General features: G+C 34.7%; 1 protein-coding gene across 1 annotated transcript; it reads right to left on the bottom strand.

The window, feature by feature from the left end:
• Window positions 1–2,876: 2,876 nt before the first annotated feature.
• Window positions 2,877–14,284, bottom strand: LOC109180787 (peptide-N(4)-(N-acetyl-beta-glucosaminyl)asparagine amidase). The gene is made up of 17 exons (XM_019330486.1): window positions 14,044–14,284; window positions 13,899–13,952; window positions 13,604–13,771; window positions 13,128–13,226; window positions 11,245–11,331; window positions 9,581–9,663; window positions 9,045–9,158; window positions 8,382–8,436; window positions 8,221–8,307; window positions 6,819–6,874; window positions 6,684–6,743; window positions 5,751–5,838; window positions 4,888–5,649; window positions 4,703–4,763; window positions 3,674–3,776; window positions 3,302–3,436; window positions 2,877–3,215 (listed from the first exon to the last, which is right to left on the bottom strand). Exons 1-17 carry the CDS (start codon window positions 14,119–14,121, stop codon window positions 3,131–3,133), a joined length of 2,175 nt encoding a protein of 724 aa, XP_019186031.1. The 5' UTR covers window positions 14,122–14,284; the 3' UTR covers window positions 2,877–3,130.
• Window positions 14,285–20,425: the final 6,141 nt, after the last annotated feature.

Raw genomic sequence — 20,425 nt, forward strand, 5'->3', positions numbered from 1 at the left:
TGTTCGTGTTTATCCATCTGGGTTTCTTGAGTGGTCAACGGAGGTCTTCACCGGAGAGCAGCAACTTGCTTAGAATTTTTCCGGTGGTCAACAGTCCACCGTCTTCTTCCTCCTGGTTTTTCCGGCTGGTCAACTGGATTTTTGTGGTGGTCAAAGCTCCGTGCCAATTCTCCTCTGTTTTTTCAGGCTGGTCAACTAGGTCTAACGGTGGTCAAACCTATGCGAATGATTGAATGGAAGCCAGAGATACTACCTTACTCCGACGAGATTTGTTTTCCTTTATGTTTATGGTTTTTTTCATACATATTTATGCTGGTAATCTCGTTGGTGTTACTGTATCTGGTAGAGCTCGGTCTGCGGTGGCCGGATATGGAGTGCCCTCGGTCCTTGCTGCTGAGGTAAAGAGGCTAAAGCAAAATTACACTTTTGCCCATGGTATTAACTCTAGTTTGAGAGAAATCTGACTGGATGGTCAAATTGACTACGATTTAAAGATTCGAGGGACCCAATTGAATGAAATTGACAGTGAGGGATCACATTGCAGATCGAAAAATAATTAAGGGACCAAAAGTGCGATTTTCCTTTAAAAAAAAATTCTTAAATTTGTGTGTTCAGTCAAACATGACAATGTATATGGGGATGGAGTGCATGCAAGAGATTAGAATATGTAATTTACAAGGAAGAGTCAAAAGATATAATACAATATCTTATGAAATTGTATTGTAATAAAAAAAAAAAAATTACAATTATGCTTGTTTAAAAATGTGCTTTGTAAATGTTGGAAAATGACATTTTCCTTGTATAATGGTGTTGGTGAAAATTTACCTAATGGTGTGTTTGGATACACTTTTCAGACTTATGTTTAATTCAATTGTCGTAAATTTAGTAGAAAAGAATAATTAGTAAAGCATATATCATATGATCCCATCTTTTGTCCAAACTAGAAGTTTCTACTGGGGAATTTACAAATAAACTTACAATTTTAGTAATTGAGTTGAAGTCACATTAAAATTTAATCACCTTAATTTACAAGAAAACTTACCGTCGCTACTCGAAGTGCGTTCTAGGTGAAGTTCTCTTGGAGATAAACCATGCTAGGTTGTCATAACTGATCGGTGCAAACCACAACGGTCAAAAACAGTTCATACAAAGTTGAATTTAAAATCTTGTAATTACCAAATCAACTATTCAAACTTGAAACATTGTAATTTAATCACTTATACTTGGTATATGCACTATGCAGAATTGATTCCTAAACATATCAATTTGTGAGATTTAGTACTTCAACCATTTTCGTTACCCTAAATTTTTATTTATTTATAAACTCTAATGTTATAAAGTATTATGATAAAAACACATTTTATAAAAGGAAATTTTGCTTTTTAATTCCTTGCAAAATTTGCACAAATGAAGATCATGAATTTTTTTTTTTTTTTAATAACTCTGAAGGCAAAATAAAATTGTTCAATGGTGACGCATCATGAGACAAAATTTGCCAACATCTATGAAGAATTAAAGGTGCGTTTTGTTCGCACATGAGAGTCAGAATCAGAATAGGAATCAAATACTTGATAATAGTAATGAGTTTTGATTAAAGTATTTTATATATTTGGTAATATGGTGGAATTGGAATGTGGTTGTTATACTATGGATCATGGTCCACGGAGCTTTGTGGACCATGATTCGAAAATGACACATTTCTTTAAGTAAAGAAACGGTAGCCGTTACTTTTTAACAAATTTCGTATTTTTTGTGCTTATAACAAAATGAAACTACATTGTATCTAAAATGAAACTGTCTAGCATATTGTGTTTATATTATCAAATGAAAGTGTAATTAAATTAAAATGATACTTTAGTTGTATTATAATGAAACTGTAATTAAATTGAAATGATACTTTAGTTGTATTATAATGAAACTATAGTATGCATAAAATGAAACTGAATAACATGTCCCACATATTGAGTGTATATTGTCAAATACAACCTATAAGCAAGTTTATTATATTTAATTATTTATCCAAAAGTATTTTTAAAATGAAAAAATTAAACTAAATAAAAGATAATCTTAAATTATCAATCATTATACCGTAAACCATAACCAGTATTGCAATGTGAACCAGTAAAACACATGTTAATTTTTAATTGAAAAAAGGTTAAATAAACCCTCAAACTTTACTTAAAAAATCAATTAAACCCCTAAACTTTTTAAAGTAACAATTAAACCTTCAACATTGTATTTTGGTACAATAAAGTCCAAAAACCAAGTTTATTTTTAATAATAAGTTTATTATATTTTGATATAAATTTATTTGTAATATACTACCTAAAAATAAATTTGTAATAAAAACAAACATGCAAACGCAATATGCTAAAAATAAACTAGTATTATTCTTCAATATTAATTTGGGCCAAACGATTAAGAATTTAAGATAGCCAATCAGACATTATAAAATCACATTCTATTTGACAAGATTTCAACTTATTTAAAACCACTTTTAATTATCTACACCATCAGTATAATTGAGTACTGCTAGAAAAATTCATAGAATTAACACTCAATTAGGCATTCATAACTCAAAAACTAAAAATGTCAACCCTTTCTAAGAAACCCTCATTTCAACCAAATGACACCTAATAAAGGTTAAAACCATTATCAATCCCTCCATCAAAATTCAAAAGCATCTGCTCACTAACTTTTAAACCATTGCAATTGCAGGATGGGTGGATCAAATACCAAAAAACACATGAATCTCAAATCAATGCAAAAAAAAAAAAAAAAAAAAAAAAAAAAAAAAAAAAAAAACTGATCTATGCATATAATTAAATTCACAGTTATAAATTATAATAGTACTGAAGCCTAGATATAAAAACACTCACAGGAATCAAACTTTGTACACTCATAATTTACAGGTCAGCAACTAACAATATGCAAGCTCAAATGCTCATTGACTTACCAGTTACCAGTTAAAGCCACATAGCATGATATGGAACAGTTTAATAAACAATACAATAACACTTTACTGGGGGTCAGTGAATGCAATCGCAAAAGTAAGGTACTTGGGAAGGCACAGTTATTTAAGCTTGGAAGCAGGATAATGCCTATGTTTACTTGATTCCACCCTGAAATATTAACTGCATCTACCATAGAGATCAATACTGCCAATTTGGAACCGCGGATTTTCCTTCCCATCTTGAACTGCTAGAAATCTTATCCTGCCAATATTTACCATTGATTATTGTAAGTTTTAAGTTTTGGTTTTGATCGGATAGGTGAAGAGATGCTCGATCGGGGAGTATACCTGAAAGCATTTGCTAGGAAACTTTGTGATTTGACAGTATATGTTTTCCGCTGGAAACGCTTATCAAATATCTGGTTAGTTTGTTTGTCTAAAACATGCCAGCTAGAGCCTCCATTTGTGCTTCCTTCAACAACCCTAATGGAAAATAACATAAATCAATCACCCAACTTAAATCAACTATGCCTTAATAGTTAATCCGAATCTACTTGGGGTTGGCTTATATGGCTTCAACTTCTCACTCAGACTTCTGTTTGATGCTGACTCGGACAATTGTCCATTTCACTAGTGTACATTTCTTAATTATCTAAAGTAGAGCTCCGAACTCAAAAGATAATTTTTTCACTTAACATTTAAAATTTGAAGGCATCTTACCAGTCCTTTGGATCTCTTTCTGGAACATCATTAGCTGACATGAATTCATATGCCACAAGCTCATGCATTTGTTCACCATTAACTTGATATAAGATCCAACAACCTATCAGACAGAATGCCAGTTGAGAGACAATAAACTGAGCAACGAAAAGAAAGAGGATTCATACCATGAACTAAGAACCTAGAGGATCTCTTAGGTGATATGCACTTGTTCATCTCTGAGATTGTTGATTTTTTTTTTTTTTGGAAGAAAAACTGGCAGGAAGGGGATGTTTCACCCAAACTTACAACCAGGTAACCAAGGTGCCAACGGCTTACTAGGTTACTAGCAGAAGGCTAAGGTTACTGCCCCAGCTTGATAGCCATTAGTCAGTGACTTATAAAGCCCATGGGCCGTAGGGGATCCCTCTGGGGAAGGATGAGAACAAATGACATGAAGGGGATTCAAACCTATTAACTGGATGTCACAAGCCTTATTCAGGTCATCCTTGCCATTTAAGCTTATTGAATCTAACTATTCCAATTTCCAAATAATATATTTGTATTGCGTTAATTTGTTCCTCCTTATTAACTGCGGATTAAATGATTGTTCATTTCCAAAGATATTAGCCTGTTAGGAGTCCTTTGAGACAAAAAAGTAAAGAGGTCAACAGGCAAACTGCCATTCCTTGTGTTTCTTTCTATTCATCTTAAGACAGTATACATTTATACATACATACATTCTGCATATATACATGTGTATATATATGTATAAGTAATTAAGTATGTTTATATATGCATATGAGTCATGCGCATTTGTAAACAAAAATTCTATGACCTGCTTCATGATCACACAACAAAAGGGAAAAAGAATCCAGCTTTCCTAGTTTTTATTCCTCTTCAGTTCTTCCATTTAGTAGAAGATAGGAAAAACAAATATCATTCAAAGGAAGTGAAAATGATTTTGCCAAATTATGTGATTAGATGAAGATATTACCATAGTCTGATTAATTTTTATTTAAAAAAAAAAAAAAATTAACAGAAAAGTACCTTTTGCCCCATTTGGTTCTTCCCACTTTGACATCCGTGTTCCATCAAATGCAGATGTTGCCTGATGTATTTCAAACAGAATTCAGAACACAAGATCTTTAGACTACAATACAAGGATAGAAGAGCTTCTCAGGCTCCCATAGGATTATAGTCGTTATACTGTTATACAAGTCAATAATACTCACAATTCCAAAAGGAAGCTCCTCCCCACTAGCTCGCACTAGGCCAGAACATAATCTGTTCAACTTCAAAAGTGGCCAAGCAAGTGAATCTTTATCAAGTTTATTACATTGACTAACATTATAGATCACATCATCCAAAGCATGGAACACGACAGGCAGTGCAACGGCGGTTCTCACAGGATCGGCAGCTAAGCATATGTCAATCCTACCACTTATGCCCAAATCACTCTTCAATGATAAAGCTTCAAGTAATTGACCAAAAGATGGCAGCATCTTATTGGCAAAATATAGGGAACTATCTGAAACAGAGTGTAAAGAAGTTCTCCTTTTTCTAAAAGGGGAATTCTTGAGATCAACCAACATCCTTCTGAAAATCGTAAGGACGTCAATAGCTTTTGTTTTTGAGGCAGAATCCTCTACTAGCTTAGAAATAATAGGAGAGAAGGCATTGTAGATCTTAGTCACATGTACATCTATGCATCTACGAACTGGACAAGATGAAGAGCTGAGGGATAAATTTTGATCAGGACCAGTTTCAGATCTCGATAAGCGCCATTCCTTATCCCCACTTAATCTTCCAGGTAAGGAAATTGTAGAATCTTCTTTAGAGTATAAATCTCTCTCAATGGCTTCTGTTTCATTCCTGTCACGTTCTTCCAAAGCTGAAAGCATTTGAGAGGATAAATTTTTCCGTACTTCTCTAGTTATGTTACAGAGAAAAGCAGAGAGTGCAGGCTCTGTAATTAAGTTCCTCCGAGCAAGAACCTTTAACAAGCAAATATTCCCAACTAATTAGTACCCAGAAATTCTAATGTGTTTTGTGCAAGGAGAGCAGACGTCAGGCTTGCTAAAATTAGATTATGTACCTCGGGCCATTTCCTTGTGTAGCGCTTAGTGACATCATGGACTCCATCTTTAGCAATGCCAAACACATAGTTCAATTTCTTGTTCCACCTTTCAAGGAAATGGAGAGACAAGTTAGAAGGAAATAGGAATGCAACATACCTTTTGATTATGAATGGAATGTATATGAATTCAGAACAATATCCAACACTTCCTTCTAGAATCAAAAGGTTAGAATGACATCAATATCTGAGTACAGACTGAGAGGAATGACAACAATATCTGAGTACAGACTGAGAGTAGAAAAGGTTTATTATATTTTTCTGTGAAATAAAAGTGTGTACATAGGACCTATATTTATATACATATGTTGGGTATGCCAATTACTGACTAGGGTTAGGGGCTTAGGGCTAGGGCTACTATGTTCAACATCACTATTACAGCCAACACTCTCCCTTAAGCTAGAGCATATAAGTCCATATGCACCAAACTTGGTAAAAATGAACCCTATACTAGGACCTCTGAGAGACTTGGTTAGAATGTCGACCAATTGATCTACAGACTTAATAAAACTCATAGTAAAGAATCTAAGCATGATCTTCTCCCTGATGAAATGATGATCAACTTCTATATGCTTGGTCCTCTTAGGATATACAGGAATCAAGGCAATGTGCAAAGTTGCTTGATTATATCATATCAATGTCATCTGCAGAACATTATGTCATAGCAAGCAGGGCAATGCCAAAAAGTCTCTTCTGTCCATCTTTGGCTTCACAGAATCATAGTACCAATTTCAACAAACCTTATGATTTCCAATTAGCTCTTTAAAATATTTGAATTCTTTATAGATTCTTGCATACTGCTGAAATGGTTTTAACTCTCTTAAAGAGATAAAAATGGAACCTAGATACTAGAAAAGTATTGACTGAAAAGGAGCAGATATAAAGAGAATTTACCCCTTCTCATATAGTAATGGATTGTCATAAATTCCTTCACAAGGATCAAGATGCATCCATCTGCAAAGTTTACCAGTAAGTTTCCAGGTCACAAATGCATGGATGATAACCACATCTCAGTAAGGAAAGTTTTACCTTCCCAGGGAAAGTGAGAAGCACTCTGTCCATACATGATCTGTAAAGTCCAAAACCTGGAAAAGAACCAAACTAGATGAGAAGATAAAACAAGAACTCAAAGATTCCCCTTCAAAATGACAAAATATGTATTGTACAGGTTATAGATATCCATTTCAGAGTGAACAGACAATAGAAGTCCCGGGAATCCCAAATAAAAGAGAATGTGATAGTGTTGCAATTTTTTAAGCTAAAAAGAGGGCAACATTTAAAATTCAATTAAATTTCAATCAGTATCAAAAGGTTTACTTGAGCATACAAATTTCCAACTACAACTTGACCATTGATAAACATCACCACAAGTTGATTAGTTGATATATGCCATCTTGAAGCCGAGTGTTACCTTGACAGAATGCACAATGCAGACTTAAGGAAGAAAACATCTAGCCAACAAAAAACCAGTCACACAGAAATACACATGAAAATAAGTGAAAGTTAACCTAGTCATCTTTCCCATTTTGACTACTTACATTACATCTTCTGAGATTTTAAACTCATGCCAACTTATGTTTAGTTTCTCCTTTCGGCCTTTACATGAACCTGATTGATTCATTCTTTTTTTTTCCTGCTTTGCATAGCGATGAACCGATGATGAACTCATTTAGCATTGACTTATTGCTAGACTAGATAAGAAAAGTGTTGTTTTCCCCTCCTAAAATTACCATTTACTCCATAATATTTACTCCCTGAGATGGAAATTGCCATGCCAAGTATTCTACACCTATACTAATTAATAAGAAGAAGTGACTTACTGCTAGATAAGAAAAAATATTGTTTTCCCCTCCTAAAATTACCATTTAATATTCACACCCTGAGATGGCAATTGCCATGTCATGTATTATACACCTATAATTCTACCCATGGATTAGTTAATTCCACAAGTGGATAAGTATTGTCATAATAAATGTCCACATAGTGATCAAATACAAAAAGATAGTCCACATAGTAATGCAATAATGCAGAGTGAACATTAGGAGTCAATTTTAGGAAGGAATTGTAGCAGGATACGGAAACAAATTTGGGTCACCAACTTTGTTGACGTACAATACCCATTTAGAATAACTAATTTCTCTGAAGTCTGAACTTTATATTACTTTAGTAAGAAAAGCAGAGTGACATTATTTTTGAGGCAGCCTATTGTAAAATACTGTGTTTAGGAGATTTTGTGGTGGAATCCCTAATTTTTAGGGATCCTATGAGCTATGAATATTTTGCTGGGATAGTTTTCTAATTCTGTATAATCCATTTATAATTTGTTTCTATATTCATTGCTTGTATTAGTAGTAAACTCTCTCAACACTTACATAGAAATGGACATTTTATTTAGTAGATTTACTCTGGAAAAAAGAGGCAAAAATATTACCAAGCGTGATTCATAACCAAAAGCTCGACAATAGAGTGTGAAGCAATTGGCCCACTCCCCACAGCGCCCCTTCCTTGTTTCCAGGAGCTGCATATGGAAGAATTAAAGACAGTCAAAATAATTGTAAAATGAAATCCTCTTCCCAAACAAAAGTGCAATACCTTCAATGGGTCATTGTATCGAGGAAAACGGGTAACATTTGAGCATGAATGGCATCTGTATAGATTTTTTAAAAAGAAAAAAAAAAAGTAACTGTATAAGAAAAGCAGCATATTTAACTTGAGTTTTTTTCCCTCTTTCAGCTGTGCGGGGGGCAAGGCATACGGGGAGACACAATGGTTCTACAACAAGAAAATTAAAATTGGAGAGAAGTAATATTTCATTTTATCAAGGAAAACGGGTAACATCTGAGCACAATAGGCATCAATGGAGATTTAAAATTACAACAACAATAATAACAAAAGGGACTGTATAAGAAAAGCAGCATATTGAACTTGAGTTTTTCCCCTCTTTCAGCTGGGAGCAAGGCATGTAGGAGAACAATGGTTCTATAGCAAGGAAATTAAAAATGGAGAAAAGTATTCATGAATCATGAAAGAGCTTAATCTGATGCCCAACAACTATGAAAACTGTTTGTGAGGTTTTCTACCAAAAGGCAGAAACGTGAAAGTAAATGTCTTTCTGGCATTTGCATATATGCAATCTTTATGACATCACACAATACTGTTATTAGTAAAGAAAGAAATTTAATGGAAACCATTAACTAAATGCATCCAACTAGAAATCAGCTAGATTACAGTATCTTTATTAAAATTTAAACATACCGATAAAGTTCAACCCTTGAAGCACCATATTGCAGTTCTGAAGGATTTGCAGTGCCCATGCCCTCATTTCTAGTTTCATTACCGCAACTATCACAGGGAGGCGCATTTACCCACCTGGAATTGATTAATATAAATGAGCACAATTCTTATGATTTATTTCACTAAACTTTAGTAACATAGCCCCTAAAGGCCTGTTTGCTAACCATAGAATTTTACAATTTTCTAGAAAATTGGAGAATGGAAAATATTGGTGAAACTCACTTATTTCTTACAGCAATTGTAAATGGTATGCAAGGATAAACAATTGCAAAGTTGAAGTATGATGAGACTGGGTCTCAATTTCAAAACTACATAAAGAAACATAAGTATTTATACAATGATACACAACCCAACATGCAAAATCTCTTACTCAAAGTCCAGCCAAACAGACTTTTAAGAAGAAAGCTAAATTCGGTAGGGGCATAGATATTCAGTTTGATTTGACTGATCAAACAAATTATTACATCTCAAAGCAACAATGCAGAAAAGATACACACCTGAATGATTGCTTAAACCAGAATAAAAGCTGCAGCAAGAAAGCATGGTCTTGTTCATTTTTTGTTGGCTCAAAGTTTCCCTCCTAAATAGATACCATAAGGGCATTATAAGAGGTCAAAATAGTTAGTTTGCAGATAACAAGCAGATCAGACTCTCTACAACCGGAATCATCACATTGCAACTAATGGACTGCACTTTCAGACTCAATATACACCAACATATAGACAAATACTCTCCTTCAAGAAGCAGTCCAAAAAAAAAAAAAAAAAAAAAAACATGGTTTATGAAATATATCAATTAGTTCATGTGAACTCATAGAATGTTGGAGTTTAGCTGTCAATAAAAAAAAAAACAAAACTTTTGGACCCTGGCAGATTGATCCTATGACACGGGGAGATGATGGAGTTGTGAAATTCCTTGAAAAAGAATTTCAAGCAGGCACTAATGCCTATTCTGTCAAATGCAATAATGGTAGAAACAAAACATCAGCATTTTTGTTGTGATATGATCAGTTCTCCATTAATGAAGAAGTGCTTAGGTAACACTATTGCATACCAACAAAATAATGCTTATGTAACACTGTTGCATCCCAACAAAGTAGTAATGCTAAACGTGGAATCTAAAACTAAGGCCCAAATACAAGAAAAACTACAATATAAGAAACGATGTCCATGCCTTCTTGTGGTGCTTACTATCTACACGCCCTAATTACTAAGAGAAAATAATATTAGACTAAAGAGTGTCTCTGCTTCCTTTTCATGTCACAAGAGTGCAAGACTTTCACCAAATGTTTGGCTTCGTTGTCCTACATAATCCTTGGGCTGCAGAAGCTGGAAGGCAGACACATACACATGAATGTGGACTATTTTCCTGTTGAATGAATATCCTATCTCATTTTTCAAAACTCCTAAGTCAAAATGAATAAATAAACTCAATTTTTGCAGCTATACCAGAATATAAAAACAAATGGCCCATGCCTTCTTGTGGTGCTTTTGTATCTACTACATTACTAGCTAGGAGCCTAGTTCCTAAAGCAATAGATAATGAGGACAGGAGACAGCACAAGAGTTGACACCAGTTATCATAGCAGTAGTAAATTCATATAACCTGCATATTTTTCTCATATTCTATTAGTGCATCACAAGGTTTGCAATGGTTACACATGGCCTATATTCATTGGAAAGATGAAATCTACTTCTCCATAGACATTGGTTTATCCTCTATGCTTTCATTTCATATTTCTACAACTTCTGGGTTTTGTGATGTTTGCATTTTCATCTTTTAAGTTCAAATGATGGTTCAGTTTTAAGTTTGCACCACCATGTCATTTCTAATGATGGCCTTGGGGTTTGGACAATTCTTGACATTTCTCTGGTAAACCCATTACTTTCAAGTTCATTTTCGATATTCTATTATTCTTATGTTGGCATCTTTATTTGGAAAGAAGATGTTTAGGTGTTCAATTCCTGTTACTTCTGACAATGGTACTCCATAAATGAACAAAAATGTAAATGTTAAAATTGGACTTAAGCTTCCCTAACTCCATGTTAAGTGCATGTCAGTATCCAACTTCTTGCAACTAACATCATACATCTTCCAAATTACTCAAAATTTAGGCACTATGTATACAGATTATACATAAAAATCCAGATTAAGATCTAACCCTGGCCAATGAAATCAATGCTTTCTCCTCAAGCTTATCAGTAGGTACTGTCTTTCGAGCAGCCTCCTGCCTCTGTGGGTCTTCATACTGCAACAAAGCCAAGTCAATAAGAAATAAAACCTGTCACTCATTCAGAGAGAGAGAGAGAGAGAGAGAGAGAGAGAGAGAGAGAAGGATTATTTTGATCTTTGGGTATTGAGTTTTTACATTTACAGGACCAATATATGAGAAATAACTGCTTAAACATGAATTCTATACTATTTGACGTCTCCATACTAAAAATTTGAGGGAATAAATAAAAGGGGGTTTTACAGAAATGGGAATATTTCATATGGCCAAGATGAAAATGGGAACATTTTGAAATTTAGGCAAAAATGGGAAGAAGTTGTTTCTCAAATGCTTGAGTCAATTGAAGTAAAAAACGCATATGCCATATACATTTGGCACCATTTTTAATTACATTCGAAAACTAAATTTTACGTCAAACGCATATCCAAAATGTGTTAACATAAAATTGAATGCCTAAAAATACACCAAACATCCCTAATTTGGATAGGGTTTTTTTTTTTTTTTTTTTTAATGTGAATTACGACAAACATAAAGAATGAGTTTGACAATTAAAATACCCAGCCACTTGGTTTTGGCTTTAAGTCAGATTTTTTTTTTTTTTTTTTTTTTGTGAGTACTACTGACTCTGTTACAATGTAGTATCTGTTCATAACTACGCTTTAAGTTAGAATATTATTTCTTCTAATTAGCACAAGACACATAGTGCAGGGTTGATATGGAAAAACTGCAAAAGAAGGCTTCTGCGGTAGAAACATAGGGTGTACAATATTATGTTGTTGAAGATTTCTTGACTATTGAGTGGTGCTGCATAATTCTAATTTCAGATTTTCTGGAGGCATCTAATAATTAGCTGCTTGAGTATCAGAACGCCTGTTAAACTACTCATCCTTTTGATTTCTAAAGACAAACTCTACCATTTATTCAGTTTACTTCTGCAATTACATCAAAAATAAAAAAATAAATATTATATGAGATACTTCTTGAATTTTTATTCTCAGATTCTTAATCCCAATAACAAGGACATCAGAGCTATTTGGGGATTAGCTCCTCCAGTTCCCAATCGAAGATTGCTTTTGCATCCTAATTGAAAGCTAGCAGGAATCGCATCTAAGGGGCACCAGGCACACTTGTCAAATGCATTTCGGGCATCCACTTGACATATTGTAATTGTTATGTATTTGATGTATTTTACATTTAAAAAAAATAAATCAAATTAGGGATATATGATGTATTTCCAGGAATTAAATTTTACATAAGGCGCATTTGTAAAATTTAGTTTTCGTAAGTAATTAAAAATGGTTTCAAACGTATGGAATTTGAAAGATCCAAAGGCCTGGCGGGTGGAGAATAACAACCACCCGCCAGTTAGACGGAAGCAGAGATGAAGAGGAATGAGAATATGTATATAATACTGAAAGATTACAATATATTACTATAATTCTATGTTTCTAATGAAGAAACATAGTACATATATATACAAACACATAACTGTTAATGTAAGCACCTATTCATAAAAAGACACAACCCTATAGACATGCATAACCCTTTGGTTTTCAACAAAAGGTATATGGCAAATGCATTTCTGATGCAAACTTACTCAAACACATTTGGGAACCAAGTTCTTCCTTTTTTTTTTTTTTTCAAATTTCAAAGATGTCCCCATTTTTGTCCAGACCACATGAAATATTCCCATTCTGTCAAAAACCCTAAATAAAATATCCCCCGGGAAAGACAAAGGCAAAAAAAATAAAAAAATAAAAAATAAAAAAAAGTGCAAACAAGAAAATAATCAATAAAAGATGTGCAGGCTTTACCTGTAGAACTTGATCAATGTAAGGCCTTATCCTCTGCTCAAAGCCTGCATTATTTTGACTTGCTACAAACTGCTGCATCATAAGTGCGTCTTCTTCTGCCTAGAAACACAATCACATTATCATTAGACTTAAAATTATTATGAAATGTCAAAAGATAAAGTACACTAGAAACCGTTTGGAAATGCTATGGATCCACTTATAGTCCTTGTATAAAATGGTGCTGTCAAGATATTGCAAAACAAAAATTTAAGGAAAAAAAAAAAGTCAAAATTGCTACCAAAGATCAAAGCTCTGTCCTTAATTTCTTCTCAGATGCTATTTTAATTTTTGGTTGCCAATCAAAATGTTTGAAAATTTTCCTTGTTTCACTGGACTTCGGAATCGCAATGCTTGCCAAGTTGATATTTGAAGTGAAAAGCAAAAGACAAAGTAAAAAATTTCGTAGAATTGAACCGACAAAAACATATAAACTAAACCTGCAAAAGCCGAGCTAATTCTTCATCCGACATCGCGACTTCAGGCTCCGAATTCTCTTTCTTCTTCGTTTCTTCCTCTTCGTCAATCGACACCAATCGGAGCTTTTCTGCAACCGATGCCAGATCAGCGTCTTCTGATACAACCTGATCATCATCACCTCCCAATATCTGTCCATCATTCCAATTTCACATCAACCAAGCGTAGCATTACAGTGCATATAATTCGATATACACATAGACAGAGGGAGAGAGAGAGAGAGAGAGAGAGAGAGAGAGAGAAACACAGGGCGCGTACCTTTTGTTGATCGGGAGGGACTGAAGTGAGAGAGAAGAGCTGGAATTTGAGGACCTGGAAATAGGGAGAGAAAAGGTAAAAGAAGGAGGTGTTAACGAGGGAATTGAAGAAAGAGAAAAAGAGGGAAGGAGATGGAGAGGAGGACTTCGAAGCCATCGTCGGTGTCGTAATCGACGTCGAAGGTGGAGTCATTGTGGCGGACAGAGAACTTCCGGGCCACCATTTCTGCGATTGATTTCTTTTCTTCAGTGTTGTTCTTCGTCAGGAATTGGATTCTTTCTTGGCAGGAAGGCCAAGCCAAGTCAATGAAGACCTGAAGAGGAAGGAGACGACCTCTGTGCTGTGTCTGCCTGTAGTCTGTAGCCTTCCTTCACAAATAATGCTGCACAATGCAGAAACAAGTCAATTACAATGCTTAATTAACAAGTTAATTCCAGTCTTTAGTAGCCATTCTAAATTTAATTTGAGACAATCATTTTCATTAGACTATTGTTTTTTTTTTTAGTCCTTCTCATATTTTTTTATTTTTATTTTTATTTTTAGTAAGGGCATTTTTTATTTTTTCATTTTTTTTTTGTTATTTTTCCGGTTTCAATCGATTTAATTGATTTAGAACTTTAGATAACTTCTGATTTTTTGTAACCATATTTTTCAACAGATTTTTAGTAAAGTCGTAAACTAATTAAACCGGTTGAAATTGGACAAATAACAAAAGAAAAATATGAATAGACAAAAATGTTCAAAAAGTGTTCAAAAAATAGAAAAGTCATGACAAAAATGTGCAAATAGAAAAGTCATGAGAAGGACTAAAAGTGTTCAAAAAATAATAGTCTGGGATGTTAAATGGCAAAAACGATAATCTGAGACTAAATTTGAAATTGCCACAAAAAACAAGGGATCTTTGATGGAATTAACTCCTTAATTAACCTATCAAATTCAAATTCACTCTCACGCATGCGTTCTACTCCATGAACTCCTAAATCTTACTCTGTAATTTTTATTCGCGATATAATAGACACCGATAAATTACTTTTTTATGTGAGTTCCAACACAAGTGTCTACACCAAGATTTTATGTGTGACAGTAAAAGTTATAATAGAAAATGAAAATACATAAAATTTTCTTTTCTTAATCTACCAAAAGAAAACAATTTTGATTTTTGAATGCACAATCATTTTAAATGGACACATAAAATTATACTCTTAATAATTTTAAATGGACACATAAAATTATACTCTTGTTGAAATCTGGCCTATCAACTAGCCCAGTTCTCGCGTGATGTTTGCATGGTACTGCTTTGTGATTGTATGTATATGAGTATATAGAATAGATATGTAAAAGGGAGATGAAGAACACTATGTATAAAACACAATTTCATAAGACCATCTTTTCATTAAGTCTTCACCCTCAATTTATAGGGACCATTACAACCTTTCACATACTTATCATAAACAAGATATTAAGTAGAAGGCAAATGAAGAGTCTCAAGATTAATGGCCACTAATTGAAATATTTATAACACTCCCCCTTGGCCATTAAATAACTATATTCATGCCTCGTTAAAAACCTCGCTAGAAAACCCAGTGGGAAAAACTAGACGAGGAAAAGAGTACACGAAGTATATTAAACCATTGTGTTGCACCGGTTGCCTCATTAAAAACCTTAGCCTAAGAAAACCCTGTGGGAAAAAACTTAGCTAAGGAAAAGAGTACAACCATAAGCCTTCCGGGCATAATCTTCAAGATTTCAAAGGTCTTCAGGACTATCCACTCAAGTGCACCAACATCGATTGCCTCATTAAAAACCTTAGCCTAAGAAAACCATGTGGGAAAAAACTTAGCTAAGGGAAAAAGAGTACAACCATATGCTTTCGGAGCATAATCTTCAGGATTTCAAAAGCCTTCTAGATTGTCCATTCCAGTGCAGTTAGGGGTTGTCGCTCCCCCAGAAGACAACAATCTTCTAAGCCCACGCATCGCAATTTTATGAACATATTACTCAAAAGTGGATGTAGGAAGAAATTTAGTGAGCATATCTACCAGATTGTTCACTGGGGAAAACTTTCTCAACAAGAATTTTACCACTCTTCTGGAGTTCATGTGTATAGAAGGGCTTAGGTGCAATATTTTTTGTAAGGTTCCCCTTAAGAAACCTATTACTTGAATTGCTTGTGCAACACAATCTTATTTTTTCCTCATATGGGACATTGGGAGGGTAAAACATAACATAACCAGTCTAGGACTTGGCATCATAGGGATCAAATAAAAGAGCCAGTGCCCAAGTAGCCCATCAAAACCACATATGGGTTTCTCACATAAATGTCAAAATCTTTGTACCTCGAAAGTGCTAGAGGATATGTTAAATACCATTCCAATTTTCATTGTATGGGGGCACACTAAATGTTGCTAACAATTTCATCGCAAATCCAATATCAGGCCTGATGCGATTATGGAACTTCTAGTTCAATAATAGTGCTCCAATAGGAATGAAGTGATGGACTTCCAGTCCCTAAATATCCTCATTATCATCTTCGAGTCTAAATGGTCCTTTATCTACTTCAAGATATTATTGGACAACTGTTTGTGTGATAAGTAAATAATACTTATCCATATAAAACATCTTCAAGACATTTTTCAAATAGGCTAACTGGTGTATAAAACCTCTTCAAGGAGAAGCTCGATCTTCAGGTCGAGACAATACTTGGATTTCCCAAGTCTTTTATTTCAAAACTCCGTCTTTCGGTATGAGCTAATATCACCAAGCTCTCTTTGTGTTTCAATAACATTTAAACCATCAATATCGACTGAGATAATGAATAAGTAACTCCATTAGCAATTCGTTAACGAATACATAATGGTACATATTATTCGCATATTCCTTCTTCGGGAGGAAAACACTCAGTCAATAATATTCAAGTCATACAAAGACTTGGTAGTTTAATGCTACACGTTGCTATTTTCACTTTCTTTATTTCAAAAGTGTTCAATCCATCAGGGATTTACAAATAAATATTAGCGTCTAATGACCCGTAAGTTTGTTGGTCATGACGTTCATCAACTGCATATCTAAATTTATAATTCACTGCCAATGATGTTAATTAGCGGAACGTAATGGCATATGTTATGGGAGAGAACATTTGATCAAAAATCAATTTAAGGTCTCTGCGTAAAACCTTAAGATACCAGTCTCGCTTTATATCATACCACCAGATTATTTGTATTTCTCTTTTGTACAAACACCCATTTGTAACCTTCAGGGTTAACATTAAATGGTGTACTTGTTATAAAGAGAATACAGTTTTAGCGAGTTGAGCTGTATATGCCTTAATTGCTCCTTTATACATAAAAAATACCAAGACACAACTGGTGCCTAGCTCTGGATCCAGATTCTCATATAACGAGAGCAATTTGTAAAGGCAATTCTGTTGTCGACAACTATAACATTTTTCATAAATTTCTCCCATATATATAAAATAATGGCAATTTCTAATTCAACCAGACTCTAGACATTTCCCAAAGATATTTTTATCTGGTCATTCCGCATCCCCATTATTATAATTTTGGGTGCACCTATAAATTTACTGGGTTTTTTTTTTTCGCCTTCTGGACGAATGCCTTCAGGACATACTTCTTTAATCGATTTCAAGAGTGACGAAATTTTCTACTAGTTTTAGCTTTCCGCGGATTCTTGTCTTTTATACCAACATGTCTCCACGCTTCTGGCGTCAAGGAGCATTGGTAAATACATACGGTCCAAGTTCGGGAAGATACATGGGACCCAGTCACTCTTTTTATCAGTATATATATTGTCAGATTAATTATCTTCTGAACTTCCAGTTCAGTTTACTTCTTATGAACTTCTAGTTCAGTCTACCTAGTACGTGAATTCAAATATTGAAGATCAATCATTCATAGAATTTCTCGGCATTCTATAAAATTTGAGCTCTTATCTCCCCCTAATGCCGTGAAATGATCTTCATAAACTGTGCAGTCAGCGTACCTAATTTATATATTGATCCCTTATCATGGGCTCTAAGGATTTAAATAACAAATGGATGTTTATAATCAACATATACATGCCCACAAAGGTACGCTATGATGGTGATATAGGAAAAAGACTGCACACTGTGAATAAAACGCAGATGGGAAATGTTAGTTTTATACCACGTACTAGGTTCTAGGGGGGAATAATTATGATATGCAGTAGGTCAGATTGTGATAACCACAATAGCATATAAAACTGATGTCCCCAACAAGAAAATATATAATCAGATATGAAAGCATACATATCAAATGATGTTACAAGGATACGCAACAATCATAGGGAAGCTGTGAAGCTTGTCAAATAAAATAGATCTTCAAGATCTCCCAAAAATCCTTATCCTCAACTTTACATTAGTTCACTAACTATTTTGGGAATTGCTTCGTGCAAATTCACATGATATAATTCACTCCCTCATTTGCTTCGGGCAAATTGATATGAAATAATTCATTTCCTCGTTTGCTTCGGGCAAACTGGCATGATATAAGTTACTCCCTCGTTTGTTTCGGGCAAACTGACATGATATAATTTACTTCTACCTTTCAAATAACATTTAAACAAATTACATCATGTATGACATAAATCAATTATCATTCTTATTTAGGAGTATTCCATTTCTTAAATAACACAAAATTGCACTAAGCCATATTCGGAGAAATATTCAACATTTTGACATCTTAAATTTAGTCAAAAGATGATTATCATAATTTTTTGATAATAGCAATCCTTCTGGAATTGGTATAGGATATGTAGAACAAATAATAATTCAACTTTGAATTAGCAACCAGTTAATTGCATACGAGAGTCATATTGCATGCATGAGAAAAATTTCCATAAATAAGCATGCAAACTAAGAGAAGTAACTCCGAGAAGTAAACTTCCTCCGGAAAATAAAGTCCAGGAAGTAAACATCATTCGAAAAGTAAAAATTTCTAGGCTTACCACTCCATGTTAAAGCTAAGCTTAGAGATCGAAGTAAACTTTCAGAATAGTCAATTCGAGTAGTAAAATCACTTTGCACTCATAATAATTTGCGTCCAAAAATAACTTAACTTTTCGAATATTGCGGTCATGAATTAATTTTTCGGATGCTTCAGGCATAAACTAACTTCTCGGATGCTTCAAGCATAAGCTAACTTCTCGGATGCTTCAAGCATGAGCTAACTACTCAGATACTTCATGCTTCAGGCATAAACTAACTTTTTCGGCCATGAATATATTTTCATGCATTGTTCAAAACATTATCATAGCACCAATCATTTCTTCATCTATACCTCATCATTTCATTATCATAATTTATCGCAATATTTACTTCAAGCAAATTACATAAAATCATCAAGATGAGGCGCAGTCTTCGATGATCAAATGCTTTGGTGTGCAGCACGTAGGGGTCAATTCCCTTCAAACCCACATTGTTAGCAAACCTGCTTCTGGCTAGAATTTTGCCTCGATGAGTTTGGTCGTCCTTGAATATCTTGATCACTTTGTTTCTTATTCTGAGCTCGAAACTCATACCACACCGGTTAGCAAAATGGGGCCGCGTTGGTTAGCTAACTCAGCTTATCTACGAGAATTACAAGCTTTAACAGAAGCTGTTCGCAAATGGCGCCATTATTTGTTGGGTCGCCAGTTTGTTATACGTACAGACCATCATAGTCTCAAAGAATTGCTTTCGCAGGTGATTCAGACGCCGGAACAACAAAAGTTTGTCCATAAGTTGCTGGGATACGATTTTCGTATCGAATATAAACCAGGAAAATTCAATGTTGCCGCTGATGCCTTGTCTCGTGTTTTGGACACATCAGCAGTTTTTGTACTTGCAAGTCAACCGGTGCCCCAGTTTTTGGAGGACTTGCAGTGGGATAATACTCATTCAGAAGATTTAAAAGAATTACACAAACGCATGGATGAGGGTCAATTGTCGGCTGATTTTACCCGGCGTAATGGAATTTTATTTTTTCGCCATAGGTAATATATTAGCCCAACATCGAAGTTAAAACATGCGCTGCTACATGAATTCCATTCTACCAAGATGTCCGGCCACTCTGGGGTTAAACGTACGCTGGTACGTATAGCAGCATTGTTTTATTGGCCCAAGATGCGTCAAGATGTAGAAGCCTTTGTTGCTTCATGTTTGACTTGTCAGCAGACAAAATACACACCGCATGCTCCTGCCGGGTTGTTACAACCCCTCCCGATTCCTGACCGTGTTTGGGACGAAATAATGATGGATTTTATTGTTGGCCTACCTCCATCGCAGGGGTTTACAGTCATCATGGTGGTCGTTGATCGGCTCACTAAGTACGCGCACTTCGGGTCACTACCCACTCATTTTAATGCGTTTCGTGCAGCACAACTCTTCAGTGATATTGTAATCAAACACCACGGCTTCCCCAGTATTATCATATCGGACCGAGATTCCACCTTCCTGAGTGTTTTCTGGAAAAGTCTCTTTGAGCTCAGCGGTACTACCCTTAAGCATAGTA

Source organism: Ipomoea nil, unplaced genomic scaffold (genome assembly GCF_001879475.1).
Source record: "Ipomoea nil cultivar Tokyo-kokei standard unplaced genomic scaffold, Asagao_1.1 scaffold1034, whole genome shotgun sequence".
In the NCBI taxonomy this organism is placed as follows: Eukaryota; Viridiplantae; Streptophyta; class Magnoliopsida; order Solanales; family Convolvulaceae; genus Ipomoea; species Ipomoea nil.

Coding starts and splice junctions, on each gene's coding strand:
- LOC109180787 (XM_019330486.1), bottom strand. CDS start 14,121: ATGGTGGCCCGGAAGTTCTCTGTCCGCCACAATGACTCCACCTTCGAC. Junction 11,332..13,127: donor ACATTGATCAAGTTCTACAG/GTAAAGCCTGCA, acceptor GCTTTGTTGCAG/TATGAAGACCCACAGAGGCA. Junction 3,437..3,673: donor GAAAGAGATCCAAAGGACTG/GTAAGATGCCTT, acceptor ATTTTCCATTAG/GGTTGTTGAAGGAAGCACAA.